The following is a 16,480-nucleotide window of genomic DNA, read 5'->3' on the forward strand; positions in this document are numbered from 1 at the left end:
TACTGGATACTAATGATTCTGTAATTCACAATTCTGGTGCTATTTTCAGAAATTTCATGCAAGGCTTTGCTTTTCTGCAACGAGAAACATCCCCCCTTCCCCCTCCCGAGACTGGCAGACGGGTTAAATAATTTGCTTTCTTTCTTATGTACAAAGTTATTTTCTTTCTTTCCTTTTACTTAATTTCTTTGCCCTGAAGCTTTTTTTTCCCTTTTGGATTGTTTTGTTCATTTTGGCAAGAACTTATTTGTAAAACGAAACAAAAAAAACACAAAAATAAACTTTTAAAAAAACTTGAGCCTTTTTTTTCTAAGCACACGTAAACTCCCCACCCCCCCCCCAAAAAAAAGTGATGTTACCCAAGCAAGGTCTTCTAATAAAGGAGTGGCCACACCCTACCTTCCCCAACCCATCCTTCCCTAAAGCTGTGCAAGCTCTGCTTACACCAATTTCCTTCCATTCAATTAGGCGCCCAGGGAGAGCTGACCACAACTATCGAGACGGACATTGCCGGGATGCAGATGGGCTGCCTTCAAGAAGCTTGCAGGACGGGATGAGGGAGAATTACGGCCACTCCACCCCTCTTAAGCCTCCGCTAGCTCACTCCCTTCAGATCAAAGAGGATCTGCTCAGCCGGAAGCAGCATTTGCATCCGACCGCTGTCTCCCTGTCCAGCCTTGAGTCGGTGGGGCTGCTGAGCCACGGGCAGCACGCCGTTCTCTCGAGAGAAAGTTCCTGGAGCAAGCCGCATTTTGACAACCACCTGAAGTTCAAGGCAAACAGTGCACTTAACGACCTGAAGGACCTGCCCTTTCTCCTGGAGAACTCTGGTGCATTTTCAAAGATTCCGAGCCAGGCGAAGCTACACGATGGGAAAAGGGACCACGGACACTCGGCTCCAGTGGATCTGAAGATCCCTCAGGTCCGAGGCATGGATCTCTCCTGGGAGGCGCATGCTTCCGACCTCTATGGTTACGGATCTCTGGTGGTGGGCCCTCACTCGGAAAACGCTCTCAGCAAGAAGCTGCGGGCCATCCTTCCCAAGCAGAATCGGAGAGGGGGTGTAGGGGGAGCCCTGGATGGGGGACAGGATTTCTGGGGGTCTGATGTAGAACAGTCAACCTCTGGACAGCAGTACCCGACCTCTGACCCAGAGGGAGACCCGAACTCCAAACAGCCTCGAAAGAAACGGGGGCGCTACCGGCAGTACAACAGCGAGATTCTGGAGGAGGCGATCTCAGTCGTTATGAGCGGGAAGATGAGCGTGTCAAAGGCACAGAATATCTATGGGATCCCCCACAGCACACTGGAGTATAAAGTCAAAGAGAGGCTAGGAACTCTGAAAAACCCTCCAAAGAAAAAAATGAAACTGATGAGGATGGAAGGGCAAGAGGTGGTGGCTGAGTCTGACCCTTCTCCCAGGGGCGAAGGGTCACAGGGGACAAGCGATGTGAAAGATGAGTAAAGTAAAAGTTGGTGGGGCTTCAGTAGTGCCAATTTACTTTGCAGTATCTGGGTGAGCACAAACGCAGGAAATAACGGAGAAAACTGGAAAAAAAAGTCAGATATGCTAATTTTACAGTGTTTTACTTCCAGCACTGTACAAGCATTTTGGTTCCTCAGTTTGCAAACAGATGCATTGAAGCCACGCGTTATGTGACACCTACTAAGTTTTAGCGAAGCAAGATTAGTTAACCCCCTCCCTCCCCCTTCCCCCCTTTTCTCCCAAGTGTCTGAACCCAGTATACAGACAGGACTTGGCAAGTCTGTGGGCTTGGGGCATGGGACGAGGTGTTGTAATGGGTGGACCACTAGGGATGAATGCCTTCTACGGGAAACACAGTAAAGCCCTCCACACCCCCCTTTTTAGCAAAACAAAATTTGTGAAAAAACACTAAGTTAATTTCAGTGGACTTTTATGAACCTGTACATTTTGCAAATTCTGAATTTTCATGGACCAGTTCCCAGTATTGTCACCAGAGACCCAGGACTTTGCGCAAAACCCACACAAGCAAGTTGGGTTCCTTAAGGATTTCTGTTAGGCTCCTTTGTGAATTCAACATCACTTTTTTTTTTAAGTCTTTATTAATGAAGTGTACACACTTGGTATATAGAAATTCATTCAGGGACGTACTTCTGTGTTTTTCAAAGACTTCTGTTCTCTCTTTTCATTTTTGGGGTTTGCTTTTTTTTTTTGCACTACATGCTCTGGTCTTGTGCTGTCAGGCTCGGCGGCCTAGTGAGCACCTGGCCAGCCTGATCGCCTCTCCGCTGCTGTCTCAGCGCTCTGCACTTAAGGTCTGCAGGAGTCACTTTTCTTTCTTTTCCTAGTGAGTCTCTTTGCTGTTTCAGGATTTCCCTTTGATTTAGGGATTTTAGTCACCTGAATTGCAGAAAAGCCGTCGTTTTAGTGAAACCCACATCCAGGGATTGGTTTTAAAATCAGTTATTTTCCCCCGGCCTTTCCAGTAAAATCACAAGTTACTTGTTGACAGATTTTGCTGAAAATGCTCCAGTAAGGGGAAAAAGGTTGATTTCATCTTAGGCTTTTATTATAATTATTTCTATCTTCATGTTAAGATAATTTCCTTTTGAGCTCAGGGTAACTGAGAGAGAAGTCTATTCTATATTTTTAATATAAGACTCTTTCTGCAGGCAGGTGAAGGACAGTAAAGGTGTGTAAAGATTTTCCAGGAAAAGAAAAGAAGAGTCTAGCTCGTCCAGTGGCTTAAAGTACAACGATGAGAAAATTGAGGGGTCCAGGGATGGGGGAGAGGGTGTAAGTGTGTCCATGAATTTCTGAAAATAGCACTTTTTAAAAAGAAAATGTGTGGTGGTGGTGGCTGCAGGGGGGAGGGGGGGGACAAAACACAAAAGCTTTAGTGTCTGAATAAGTTCTGAAAGCTGCAGCTCAGACCCAGACTTTCCTTGAATTACCTCTTCAGCAAACGCTAGCAGAGATGGGAGTTTCTATCAGACGTAGCTGTATCAGAGCCCCTGTAAACCTATGAAATAGGCAGATGTAGCGACTTCCCCAGTGGAAAGACTTGGGGGCATCCTACAATAAATGACAAAGGCCCTAAGATCCTGCTTGATTTTTTTTTGAAGAAAAAAAAGCAGGTAAAAGCAGTTTAATGAATCAGTGCTTTATGCTGCTTTAGTACCTAGTTTTGTTTTTGAAACACCCTTCCTCCAACTGCCTGGTGCTCACCCAGTCTGAAGTGACAAACACAATCATAATGCAGTCGATCAGTCTTCAGGTATATACTTTGAATCTACCCTCAAACACAGCCTTTCTACTACCAGGGCATGGATTCAAGAACTGTATCTTGTTTGTGATAAGTTTTTAAAATAGGTATTCAGTATCAAGGTTTTTTAATTCTGTATCGCGTCCATGCACATAAATGCATAAATACACACTCCGAATATTTACAAATTTGTTTTGTACCCAGTGGAAGGCACCGACACAATGCTGTGTTTGTGTGTGACCCTATCCAAAAACAGGTGCACATTCTTTCACAATGCGTGCAGTGTGTTTGTCTGACAGTGACAGGGATTAAATATATGGCTATTTTAAATCTTTTCAAAGCTTTTGAGTAATGAGTGTCACGGACACCGAATATAATAGTTTGATGTTCACACAGGGCACAACACAATTTTGTGCTTAGGCCAGTGACATTGTTTTTGTAGAGCAAAGCCAGTTAAAATGTTATTACGCTTAAACACAATGTATGTGTTCTGTACATTTGATTTTACCACAAAGTTATTTTCCCAGTTTGAACTCAAGATAAGTGTTATATTTAACACAGTTTGTATTAAATATGTGGACTAGATAACTGGTCAGTAACCACATGGCTTCATTATTCTGAGAGTCGCTGGAAAGGGGCAAGGCTGAAGGGAATACTGCAGTAACCTAGTTACTTGAAGTAATTCAGTATCCCATTTACAGGCCTGTTCAGATCACCTGCTAGGTGGAGAAGCTGCATAAAATGCCTAAAACACTTTAGTAACGCACAGCATTTAAAGTGTATAATTGGGTTTATATATTTTTTTCATCTTAAAAGCGTTTTTTCAGCGTTTTTCATTTTCTGAAATGAAATCCTTCTGTAGATCTAGACCTGTTTTAAGATAATCCTTATTTTTTACTTTAACAAAGCACTTAAGGGAATGATTTTATATATGTGTAGGGTTTCAACACTTAAAATGGGCTTTTAAAACAGAAGATTGTTCCTCAAGAAAATGAGTTTGGGCCAGGCGACCTTGAACCATAACATCCCCTTGCTCCTTTAGAAACCGGGCTAGAAACGTTTGCAATTGTCCTGTTGTCTTAACTTATATTTACACGTGGTTGTGTATGTGTATGCATACACTGTATTCATATTGTGAGAACCACAAAATTACTCCAAGTCTTACCTTCCACGGACTGAAGGCACTTATTGAATGTGGTGTGCTAGTGCTGCATTAGTTAGAGCAATTACAGGATAGAAACTATTTCCCTGTCACTTTCCCGCAAACATGAGAAAGCTGGCTTACATTGCCTTGCTTACCAAAGTCCAAATTAGGCATTTTGGCACAGCTGCAATTTAGCAACTACGTGCAGTTCTATTCTATATAACACTTTGTTTTTGTTGTAGTTTTGCCTATGGGGTAACGGCTCCCCCTGTCCACAAAATCACCTCCTCTTTCCTCGCTATCTCCAGTCAAACCTCAGAAAGCAAAACCATAAACCTGCTCTTAGCACAGTTCCTGAGAATCTGCGTGTTAAAATGAATGTAATGATGAATATTTTTCACACTTCCAAAATAAGCAAAAAAAAGTGGCAGGTAAAGCATAAAACAAAGTACACTTTGCTTGTGCTGCACAGTATGTAAGATGCTCTTTTCTGAAATTAAAACTCTTGGCTATGTGGTTTTGTAGCCTTCAAAATATCTCAGGATAGTAGTGAAGCAATATTTGTCAGTTAGAGAAAGCAGACTTGACTACCTGTATTTTAAACAAAAACAACAAAAAGCTTTTTACCACTTGAATACCTCAGTCTCGGAAAATATTCCTTTTCCGTACCTCGTTTCTGTATCCCCGTTCAAAAGCTTCTGATGAAGGGATAGTCTCTGCTCTGGGAAATTTAGCTTCCTTCTTTTTTTTTTTGTTCTGAGGATGTTTTGCTTAAAAATCTAACTGACCAGTATGTGCTTCCTACTTTTTTTTCAGAAAATGTTGCAAGAACGAACCATAATTCACTATGGTATATAAAACATTCTGTGCAGCAATTAGGTATTTGTCTATCTTAGCCTTTTTCCCTATTTATAATGTTAGAGCTCAGTACAATTCTGTGGTGGGTACACCACTTTCTTTTGATGTTTCTGCAACTAGTTTGCCGTACTGAAGTAAAAACCAAATGTGCCTAAGCAGGCAGTTCTTTGAAATATTTTACTGTAGGTTTTTCCCAGTACTTGTGTTAAAGGGGCACTGAGCTCTATATAAATCTGAAATCAGAAGCGGGCCCTGTAGTTGTAAACAAGGGGTTGGCTATTTGTGACTGTAATGGAGGCTTCTAATGGGACAGGTGGAACAGTTTATTCCCCGCTATGTAGCTGTTTGTTACCCCACATCACAGTGCATTCCAAAATATTTTATTTTAAAAAGATCGAAAGTTTTATGTTTGTGAGTATAAAAAGTATTTATCTACCTAAAAGTCTTTATCTACCTTTTTAAATTCTTGCAGTTGTAGCGTTACACATTGAAACGGAACTGTTTTTTTTCCTCCTGCCATTAGCCCTGAATGGCAAACCTTCAGAATACCTGTATATTCTCCATTATGGACATATGAAGTCTTTCATATTAGCCACATATCTGGTTCACAGTTATACCTCAGGTCATTCCTCCAGAGCAGCTGATTGTAACCACATCTTGACACACACTGGGACTTTGAGATTTTTTTTTTTAATCGGTGAAGTGGTGGATTTCCACAGGTATTGACACCTTTCAGTGCAGCTGATCAAGTCTAGCACACAGTCTTGAAACAAAACTTAGACACTACCACTTATGGCACACATCAGGGATACACTGTAGTGGACTGGTTATTTCCAGTAACCGACTGTCTGCAAATGTTGTAATTTAATTGCTGTAATGAGAACTACCTGATGTAATATCAGGAGTCTGCTTTAGGTATACTAAAGGTGAAATGTACAACTAGGCAAAAGCTTATATTATCTTTGTAATTTGTTTGCCGGTTATGTAAAAACAAAATACTGTAAACTGGGTACTCCTCTCTTTGCACAAGACCTTATACTGCTATATTGTAGGTCTTGTGCTGTGCCCAGTCCTTAAACCCTGCCGTGACGAACATCTGTTGCTGAGATTATTTGAATGCAGCTTCGTTTTGTGTTGTAAGGTTCAAGGTGAACCAGGTATTTGCATCTTTGAGAGGTCTACTTCACTGGACTTCAGCGAAGAACCTAATAGCTAAAACACCTTGTGCAAAACTGCGGTTATAGTAGAATTTAAAGGCAAGGCACACCAAGGGAAAGCCCATCTGAAAGTGAAGCTGCTGGTGTCACCAACAAGTTTACCAATTGATTGATGTCAATCACCTTCCGAAATTACATTTCCCTGGGGGGGGGGTTCTGGGATATGACCAGGGGGTGTCTGCTCAAGTAGATAATCCTCATTTCTCTTTATCGCTGAAAAAGAAGTCATGACTTGTTGTGTAAAGACCAGTTGCTGTCCTTAAATGCTCCAAAGTGAACTAAAAACAGACAGATTTAAGACCTAATTCTCAGGCCTGTGGTTTTACTGTTTGATCACTTGCATTGATATTTAGGTATCGTAAAGGCATGAGTGTGTGACGTTGTGCCTTCATCTGGTTTCATCAAGTAGAATTTTTTAATGTACTAAGTAATTAGCACTTTTTGTATCTGGACTGCTACAGCATCAGTAATGGCATTTATTAAATGAAGGCATTTACATAGTGGACCTCAGTCCTCAGTTTATACATTTTCTTAAATCCCACACTCTGTACTGGCATTATTCTGACTTTCTAAAAGAGTTTTAGTTTTAGATCCTTAGTAACTTGACAACATTACATCATGTAATATGTCAGTCAATATTAATAACTATCATTAACAAATAGCTAGATTATGTTCAGATTGCCTGGCCTTTTTAGTTTTCAATCGAAAGGTTCCAGCTCTTCGCTTCTCCCTCAGCAGTTTACTGACAGGTCGCATTCATGACCAGTGACCTGTTCAAGAGTAAGAATTTTGTCACCCTGCATTTAGTCAGTTTTAACATCAGTGAGGGAGAGACCATTTCTTGGACTCTTGGTGTTTAATGCCATAAACACTGAAATATTTTTAAAAGGAATGACATGCAATATAAACAAGTAAAAAGGTTTGCTGAATTTTGCTCACCTGAAAAGAGCCTTTACTTGAAACTTTGCTTACAGTAGCCATTAACATGGGGGGTGTTCAGTTTACATAAAGTTAATACTCTAGAGCCCGAGGAGTCATTTTATCATAGGTGTCCTTCATCAGTAAGCCCTGATTGTCAGCTTCATGAGCCTGCCGTACTCTGCCTTACTGATGTCTGTAGTGTGTGTGTGTGTGCGTGTGTGTGGACCCATTTGTCTAAACAGTCTGTGAAGGAGCAAATTAACCAATTTTGAATTTCTCTGCCCAAATTTGACTTTCACTTAAGAGGTAAAAGAACTAAACTGGGCTAATCTGGTCAGTGTTAAGACAACAATCCGGCAGTTAGGCTCACAGGTGAAGGTGTGCCTGTCCTTTAAACAGATGAAATTATCTTTTAAAGCTAAATGAGGAGCTTCTCATGGTTGTCATTTTGTCAAACACTGTTTCTTAGCAGATGTCTTTTTTTGGGGTGGAAGGGTCTGGGCTCTGAAATGTCTGTGAAAACTCTAGGGAAGTTTTATTTTAATTGGATGTAAAAAAACTTGACGTGGGACTGCTTTTTTGTCCAATTTGGTAAAGTGAAATTGCTGGAGGTTTAGATGTGTTCACTCCTCCCCCCTCCCCCCAACTCCCAGTTTTTCTAACTGCAAATCAGAAATGCTGCTAAAATGGAAGTTGTAATTGTAGTGACAGAACCGAGCCAACCAAGAGCTGGTTTAATGGGACAGGCGTAATGCAAACCAAAAATATTGCAGATGGCATGTGCTTGCAGGTGCATTTATTGAATGTTTCCTTTTTGCAAAATTGTTTTTTAAGACCCCTTAGACCCAGCATTAAATTGCTCTTTTGTGTCTCTCATGAGGATCCCCTCTCGTTACCTTTTCAAAGTTAGTAATTCCTTGTCCAGTTATAGTGTAGAATAGGGTTTACTACCTCACACCCTGCTTTATGTGCAGGAAATCCCTCTGTTTGTCAGTTCAGTATAACCTGAAAGAAGTTTCTAAAAACCTTTGGATAAAATGAGGAGTACAGAGATGTCCAATTTAAAAAACATAAAAAATACATCTGTTAAGGTATGGTGTAAGTCACTCCTGCGTTTTCATTTTGTTTTGATTTCTTGAAATAGAGACTCAACCTTTGGCAAGTGTTTGTAGCATTTAACTTGCTGGGGGCTAATGATTAATCAGCATTGCATTTCTGCAGGCAGTCACTGTTGTCAGATTGCGTGTTTGTTATGGGGTGGTTCCAGCTCACTGGGACGCCAGTTTGAAATTCTGTGTGCTGCACCACCTTTTATGTGATTTTCAATGTTATCTTGCAACCTTTGTGAACCTTTGTAATGCCATTTAGGTCAAATGTGCTGTTTTTTTCATCTTAATTGCTGTCTGACCGCAGTGTCATACAATGAAGATGGCACACCACAAACAGTGCTTACACTCTCGCGCCCTTTTTATTTTTAAAAAATGACAAAGTCATGGGTTGTATTCCGTAGGAGTTTTTGTTCACTTTTAAGTTTTCAAAACTGCTTTGTTTTTCAACAAGAAAAAAAGTCACTTGCTTTGCCCATCACCCAACACACATGGTTATCAGAAGTGTAACTGGTGAACGTCAAGGTCTGAAAAATGTTTTGCACCTTTTAAACAGTTCTTAAATCATTAGCAGCCTCAACAGAAAACAGTTGGCTTTCCAGGAAAGGACCATGTTCTGTTATTGCCAGAGTGATGTTTCTGTCCAGATTGTTTCATTTCAAGTGAATAGGACCAAAATGTTTGTTCTTTTTTATTGTTCCTTAATCTGTCTTATGACCATGTATATTAATTCTTACAGTGAAGGTTTTGTGATGTAAAATCTGGGTTAATGGAGACTAGTTAGGGACATGGAGCTTAAACCAAGCCCCTCTCTGAATTGAAAGCAATACTGAAGAGACTGATGAAAATTCTGCATTTGGCTGTATGAGTATTTTATAGGTCCTGTTAAAATTTCATGAACTCTCATAAAAGCTGCTGAATAATTTAAAGGACACATTGTAAATGTATGATCTTTGAGACATATAGGAGGGCTGTATTAATTTCTGAGGCTTAATGCAAGTGGTCATCACTTCACTTGTATTTCTCCAGCCTCTTCATTTTTAAGAATAGACTCAAAGTTGACAGTAAGTTTTACCAGAAATGGTTCCTGCAGAAGTTGGTGTGCATTGGAGTGAAGCAGTTTTAATATGCCGACTGCTGAACAGCAGTACCCTGGCAGAACTGTTTGTCTTACAGCTGCTTCAGCAAGCCTTGTAAGGTGTAGAAAAGACTGTGGTTAGTTTGATATGTTGGAAAAAAATGTTCAGAGCCTCTCATTCCACAAACATCTTGCCCACTCAGCTCAGTTTTGTAATAAATGATTTCAGCCTTTCTGACAAGTGCAAGAGTCTCGCTTTCCTGTATACAAAACATGTCTAACCATGCAGAGCAAGGAACTGTGTTGAAAAGCTTGGTACAGTAAAGGGACAGAATTTACAGTGCCCTTTGTTTATGGTTAAAATAGAGACACAACTCATGCCATTTCCTTATGGGAAAGAGTAGGCACTGTACTAGTTTAAAATTCAAACCATTCCAAAACCCATTGCATGGTGCTTGATCCTTGTGCACTCTTTGTAAGGCAAGTGTATATCTGGTTCATTTGTGGCTCACCTTTTGGGGGCTTATTTTCAAGCGCTCTAGATCATCAAAACATTATGCAGAACGATTCAGTGTCGCCAGATGAGGTGGGCGCTTAGTGAGGTGCTACTGTGGAAGGATTCAGTTTTATTTCCATGCACACCCATCTAATAGTGATGCTGGGGGGGGGTCTCTTTTATTGCTGGTGTGTTGCCATGCGTCTTGAATGACCTAAAGGTGATCCTCTCCGTGCAGAAAGAAGAAAGTGATGTGAAGTGTGTATGTGTAAACACTTTGTTAGTTGGGCAAACCCAACATCAAAACAAGAAGAAAGTGTCCTGATAAATGGGTTCTGGCCAAAGATATTCCTTATAGGTTGGGAACCAATGTAAAAGCTGAAGGCTGTCCTATCTGTATACCAATTATTAAGCAGCCAAATATCTTGTCAGTGCTTTACAAAGATAGTGTAAGAAAACAGCGTTGTAAGGAATAGTGAAGGGACTGGTGTGTAAATTGCCCTCAGCAATGAATGCCATTGAAAGGCCCAAAATAAAAGCTTCTTGACTTGCTTTATGTGGAGAATATTCTGGATGGGGGAGTCTTTTCTAAATTCACGGGCTGGCACAAAAGTGCCTTTGCATGTCCCTTGTCACACTCGATTCATAGAGCATGTGCCGTTTCATTTGTCTTTGCAACACAGTATACCTCAGAAAAGCCATGCAAGCCCTTGCAACCTCAGACTGGTGAATGAATCTCTTCATTCTCACTGTGGAGCAGCCTTTGGTCATTTGACATTCAGGGCTCAGCATAGGGCTTTACAAAGGCCACTGTCTGTGCTTGTGTCATTGCTCCTGGTTTTGTTTTGGATCACCCTGCATGAACTGTCCCGTGTTGCATAATTTTTTTTTAATTTTTCATCTTGAATTTGCAGTGTTTGTGTGTCCTGTAGCAAGTACAGGGAAAGGGATGAAAAAGAACAGTATTTTTTCAGTTGTCAAAAACGTGTTTTATTTGAGGATGCTATGTTTTTCTCTATGCGGGCCACTAGAATAATACTGGAAACAGAATTATCAGTCTGGCTTTTGTGTGGCTCTTCTGAAACCACTGAGTAGGCCTTTGTCCTTGGCTGTAAAGCAAAAAAAGTTTTTTGATGGGTGAATAAAGGGGCCTTGGGATAATGTTTTAAAGTGGTGTTATAGTTTCCTGGTTAAATTTTTATAGCCCTGAACAAACCCAGCAAAATCGTCACTCTAAAATATTTAAAAATTAGATTTAGATATTTTTAACATCTTTTAAAATATCTGGAAGCCTATAAGAGATTTTTATTACTTTCCATATTTATTTTGTAAGCTTGGATTCCTGATAGCTTCAGCATCCCTTTAATCACTATTACACTGTATTAAACCATAGCTTTGGGCTAAAGATCCTCAGGATTTTCAAGCAGAATTAAGATGCACCCAGGAAAGTATTCAGAACCTCCTATCGAATTTAACGTGTTTCACAACAGTTTCGCTTTTTGTATCACTTTAATTTCAGGAGATGAGAACTATTTTATCAGTGAATGTAAAAAGTTAGATAACACTGAATCAACATCTGTTAAATAGCTATACATAGAATAAAAGTTATATATGTAATTACTGTCAAGCTGAAGGGATACAGTTCTCCCTTATTTAATTCAGGGAATAAAGGTTAGCATTTTAGGTAAATTACTCAGTTTTTTCAAGCCATGTTAATTTCCTTTCACAGTCTAATTGACTGAGTCTTTGTAGGGGGATAGTTGCGTAGAAAGTTTGAGTTTAGCTGATAATGAAGAAAAGCCAATCCTGCCAGTGTGCAGAGTGGGTCACTTTTTTACCACTGTATAGACAGTATATTTATGAAAAAATGAAGTTGTGGGGTTATGTATATAGTACTAAACAAGTATCAGCACTACCCATTCCAGGCCTGTGTTTCACAGGCGTGGTGTATGTAAGGAATTGAGTATCTTTGCTAACAAGCCTTTCCCATTTGCATTTAGGAAAGTACTTTAAATTCCTATATTGTTTGAATATATTTCTTTCGTATATAAATGTGAAAGAGCAGGAGATTTTTGGTGTTATTTTTGCATGTTAGCCAAAATTTGGAATAATGCGTGAAGGTGTGCTCGTCTAAAGTACAGCAGTGTGAGAGAACAGAAGTAATGGTGTAAAGTAAGCAGTGAGATAAGAATCAAATTTAGAAAACACTGGAACTTATGCAAGATAAATTTGTGATGCTTAAGGAAATTTGGAGACTGACAAATTGATATGTACCTTAAATTTCAGGCAGTCACTTTTAATTGGCGCACCCAAGATGCGTATTGCTGGTACTGCTGTTTCTTACCTTTTGCTTACGATGCTTTTAATTATTTTTTTTCCCTTGTACAAAGTAAATGTGTGCGCGTGTGTGTGTGAAATCTGTCTGACACCTTCTCTCTTTATAGTCCTGCTTATTATTCCATTGTCAGCTTTTTAAAAATCCACAGATTTATGTGTTTACTTGTACATACAAATTTCAAGGCTCCAATCTATCTCACTGTTTAAAAAAAAAAGAAAAGAAAACCCTCAGGGACATTTTACACTACTCTCACGCAATTCAGGTACTTTATCTAGATTCTGAAGCCTAGCAGTGACTTTTTTTTCTTAATAAAATGAAAAAAAGGAAAACGTGCCAGAAAGTGGTACGTTTTTGTTTTTTTTAATTAATGAATGTCAATTTTAAACTCAGTTCAGGTAAAATATTAGCCAAACGGTGATTTAAGCTGCATTAAACTCTCCAGCACACAGTGCCTCAGACACTTAAATAGTGGCATACTATTCTCTAACTACTGCTGAACAGATTTGGGGTCCTGTTCTCTGGGCATCTTGTTCCAATTTAATGTGCTTTAAGCAGGTTTAAAAATGTGGAAGCTGAAACCCAGTGCACCGAAGTATTTCAATAAAATTCCGTATATGAGTTTTAAATATGGGGTGGGGAATTTTTGGTATGGTTGTGGTTATTTCTTGTGCTGTAAAATCTAAAACTGTTGGTGAATCTGTGGTTTCTCACGTCAAACGTGTTTTAAATTGCCCCATTCAAGTCTTTTTGTAGCTTTGTTTTTACGTTGCAGCTTGTTCCTTTTTACTGACCGAGAGCTGCAGTCAGATGGGAGGCCTGCAGTGAAACTGCGCTGGTGGGCCTGTCTGAGGCGGCTGCAGCACACCTGCAGACTTGACTCAGGTCCCAGGCTAGCCTTTTGACAATGTACAGTTTGTCACTACCCAGGAGAATTTGGGCATCAGGTAAAAATATAATGCTTTAAAATACAGGAGCGTCTTGAAAGAAGGCAGCTTTCTATTTAATACTGATACACGCTGTACCATCAGCTGCATTACTAAGCACAGTAATAACCTTAACTAGAACAAATGTAATTATTTGAATTCTTTCACAGAGCCTCCAATTAAAGCTAATTATTATATTAAAGCTTGTTATTACTATAAAGTAGGTTTGTGTACGTGCAGTTTAATTTTTTTCAAGTGCAACCTGACTGAATTCTGAGAAATCTGTTTTTGAAATCCTGGTGTAGGAACCATTAGCAAAGGGGACCAACATTTTTTATACAACGAAACTACTGTACATTCCTATTCAAAGGGTGCTGGTGGATAGTGGTTAGTACTGGGAAAACATGAGTTACAGCTGCTCGGGGACAAGGATCTGAAAAAACATCAAATTGAAATACGTGGTGACCTCATGGTAATGTGCTTGAACTAATATACCGTGACCATTTCAGGGTTTAGCTTTTGTTTAAAAGACGTGTATCTTTACTTTAAAATACCTCATTCCATTAGCATAACTGAAGAACATTTGGCAAACAATGACCCCTCTTATTTGTTGGCTCATTCAGATGTTCAGAAAACAGGCACTCCAAAACCTTAATGGACCTCATTTCAATATCTACTGTTTACAGTTTGACAGAATTGTATAATTTAATATTTTTCTTGTACTGTAGTTAATGTACATTTTGTTTTTCTTTTTGTACTGTGTGATTTGGACTTTTATTCCAGGTTATGATCAATGTGTATGATGTAGTAGAGCACTTAAATGATCACAATAATTATGTTGGTTTGATTGCACTATTTTTTTTTCCTTTTTGAATGCAATTCTGATTTACAACTGGACTAATAAAAATAAGCTGTCTCCTAATGTATGTGATATATTTTTTTAAAATTTTAATTTCTGTGGTCTTTTTTTTTTCTTTTGCATTGAACGTCGGGCAGCGCTGATTAATTGTCTTTGTGCATGTGTAAGATTTTACTGGTTACGTTGTATTCTATTAGAAAATGCCATTTTCGCAACACATTTCAGCTGTAACGTTGTGTAAGGTAGTATTCACTGGATGCTAGAATCACTTCTTTTCAAAACCACTATTCTTCTAATAAATTTTGTTGTGAAAATATACATATCCTTGTTTCTGTCATTAATGCGCTGTGACTTCTAGTTCCATATTTTGGCAGGAGAGAAGAATTGCGGGGATAGGCTTTTGTTTGGTTAGCAGTGGCCTTTTGGAACACATGGGCAGAAGCCATTCTAAAGAAGGGGCACATTTTGAAGAACATGAGCTTTTGACCCTACTGGCTGTTAGAACAGTAAGAACGTAAAAATGTCAATCGAGCAGCCAATAGTCACATCTTATTTGTTTGTCATAGCTTTAGAGATCTCTGCGACTAGAGTATTGTGTAGTGGCAACTGGAAGAAGTCTCCCATACTCGCTTTTTTTAATGCGTTTTAGAATTTTGTATAGCTGAATGTCAAAGCAACCTTCTGTTGCAGATTTTTTTAATTTAAAATGAATGAGTTTCCTCTCATGCCACAGATTAGTTTACTGGGTCTCAGTTTTACTGCCTGTAGGTCAGAAAAACTGCTACTGTACAGTAGCTTGTTGATCAAAACTGAACACATTTCCAAGTTATGATTGATTAGCGCATTATAAACTCTTTAACATACGTTAACTTAAACACTGAATCTTGATGTTCAAGCACTGTAGGCCCTTATTTAGCCTGGATGATTTAGTTGGGCAGCATAAACCTTTGCAGCTTCCTCATGTACTGTATTGTATTTCCTGCTCACTTCTTTACATTTGATATTTAAAATGTGTGTTATTGTCAACTAACCACTTCACATCAGGTAATACGAAACAAAAGTAATTAATTGACTTACTGGCACAGCAATGGATGCAGTAAGATTAACTGGACATTTAAGACCGTTTTAACTTGCCAGTGACTGTCTGTTTTGTGTTCTGATAAAAGATGGAAAACCGTCTGGTATTTGAAACTAAAAACTAAGCAATTGACAAATCACTTATGAGTGATTTTGTAATGAGCGAATGTTACGACAGATGAATAAGTAATACTTCTAAAGTTAATTTCAGTAGGCTCATATTTTATTTAGTAAAGACAAAAGAATGAACTGTGCTCTTCCCACTTTCAAAATAAAATGAAAATATAGAAGCCCAGAGAACACAATTCTTAATTTGACAAGGGGTATATGGCAGCTGTCCCCTAGGCAAAAGGAGAATTGTGAATTTCTCAAAAGTTTGTTTACAAAACTTTTCTATAACAGCAATATGACTGAAAACTGTGATGGTTCACTTCTTAAAATTACAGCTGTGTTTTATACACAGAGTTTGTGTATTGAATTGAAAGCAGGTAAAAGGCCATTCAAACTCTAGTCCTTTTTCTGGCGTACGTGGTTGATATTGCATTGCGTTGTCTAAGTAACCCATATTCACAGAGGACATAAGATTGCAAATGAGAGGCCATTCAGCTGATCCAGCTCTTTTGCTTGCCAAATGCTAAGTGATCCAAGCACGTTGCACTTCTGCTTTCTGGAGATGCTTGAGTTATCCACTTCTATTACTGTGAAGCTTTGCTCCACACTCCTGCAACCTTCAGGGCAGAGAAGTGCCTCCTGTTCTCCGTTTTAAACGCACTTCCCCGTAGTTCACACTCAGTTGGCCCTGGTCTGTGGTGTGCTGTGGGTTCTGAAGGACTCTGCCTGTTTGACTTTGTAAATACCTGCTAAGATTTAGAATCCTTGAATAAGGTCCCCTCTGCAGTCTTCCCTGTTGAAAACGAAAAGGATTCGGTGTTCCTAGCATTGCATTGTAGAACACTCCTTTGAGCTCAGGAATGTGTCTGGTCGCTGCTATTCTCTAGGTAGGGCTGCCGGCACACAGTTTTCTAAATGATGCATTCATGCTTTTTTGCAACTTGAGCATAATTTGATTTAAATTCTCCAGTTTTAACTATATTCTAACTTTACCTTTTTATTGCTTCCCAACATACGAGTAGGGAAATGTCAAAGTAACTAGGTCTTCTCATAAGTAGCTTCTTTAAGCTTGGTATTCCTCATATTAAATATATAAATTTTCTT

General features: G+C 39.2%; 1 protein-coding gene across 4 annotated transcripts in view; it reads left to right on the plus strand.

The window, feature by feature from the left end:
• lcor (ligand dependent nuclear receptor corepressor) overlaps nucleotides 1-16,480 on the plus strand; it is a 91,716-nt gene that overhangs the window by 56,360 nt on the left and 18,876 nt on the right. For 2 of the 4 annotated variants that reach the window (XM_088635946.1, XM_088635945.1), the window contains exon 7: nucleotides 469-6,837. The exons of the other annotated variants lie outside the window; for them this stretch is intronic. In XM_088635946.1, the coding sequence (XP_088492072.1) occupies nucleotides 469-1,465 (997 nt within the window). In that variant the 3' untranslated portion in view covers nucleotides 1,466-6,837. Of the gene's footprint in view, nucleotides 1-468; nucleotides 6,838-16,480 lie in introns of those variants that run through there. 4 annotated transcript variants of the gene reach the window in all.

The sequence above is a fragment of the Lepisosteus platostomus genome, chromosome 6, assembly GCF_059453375.1.
Source record: "Lepisosteus platostomus isolate fLepPlt1 chromosome 6, fLepPlt1.hap1, whole genome shotgun sequence".
NCBI classification, from domain to species: domain Eukaryota; kingdom Metazoa; phylum Chordata; class Actinopteri; order Semionotiformes; family Lepisosteidae; genus Lepisosteus; species Lepisosteus platostomus.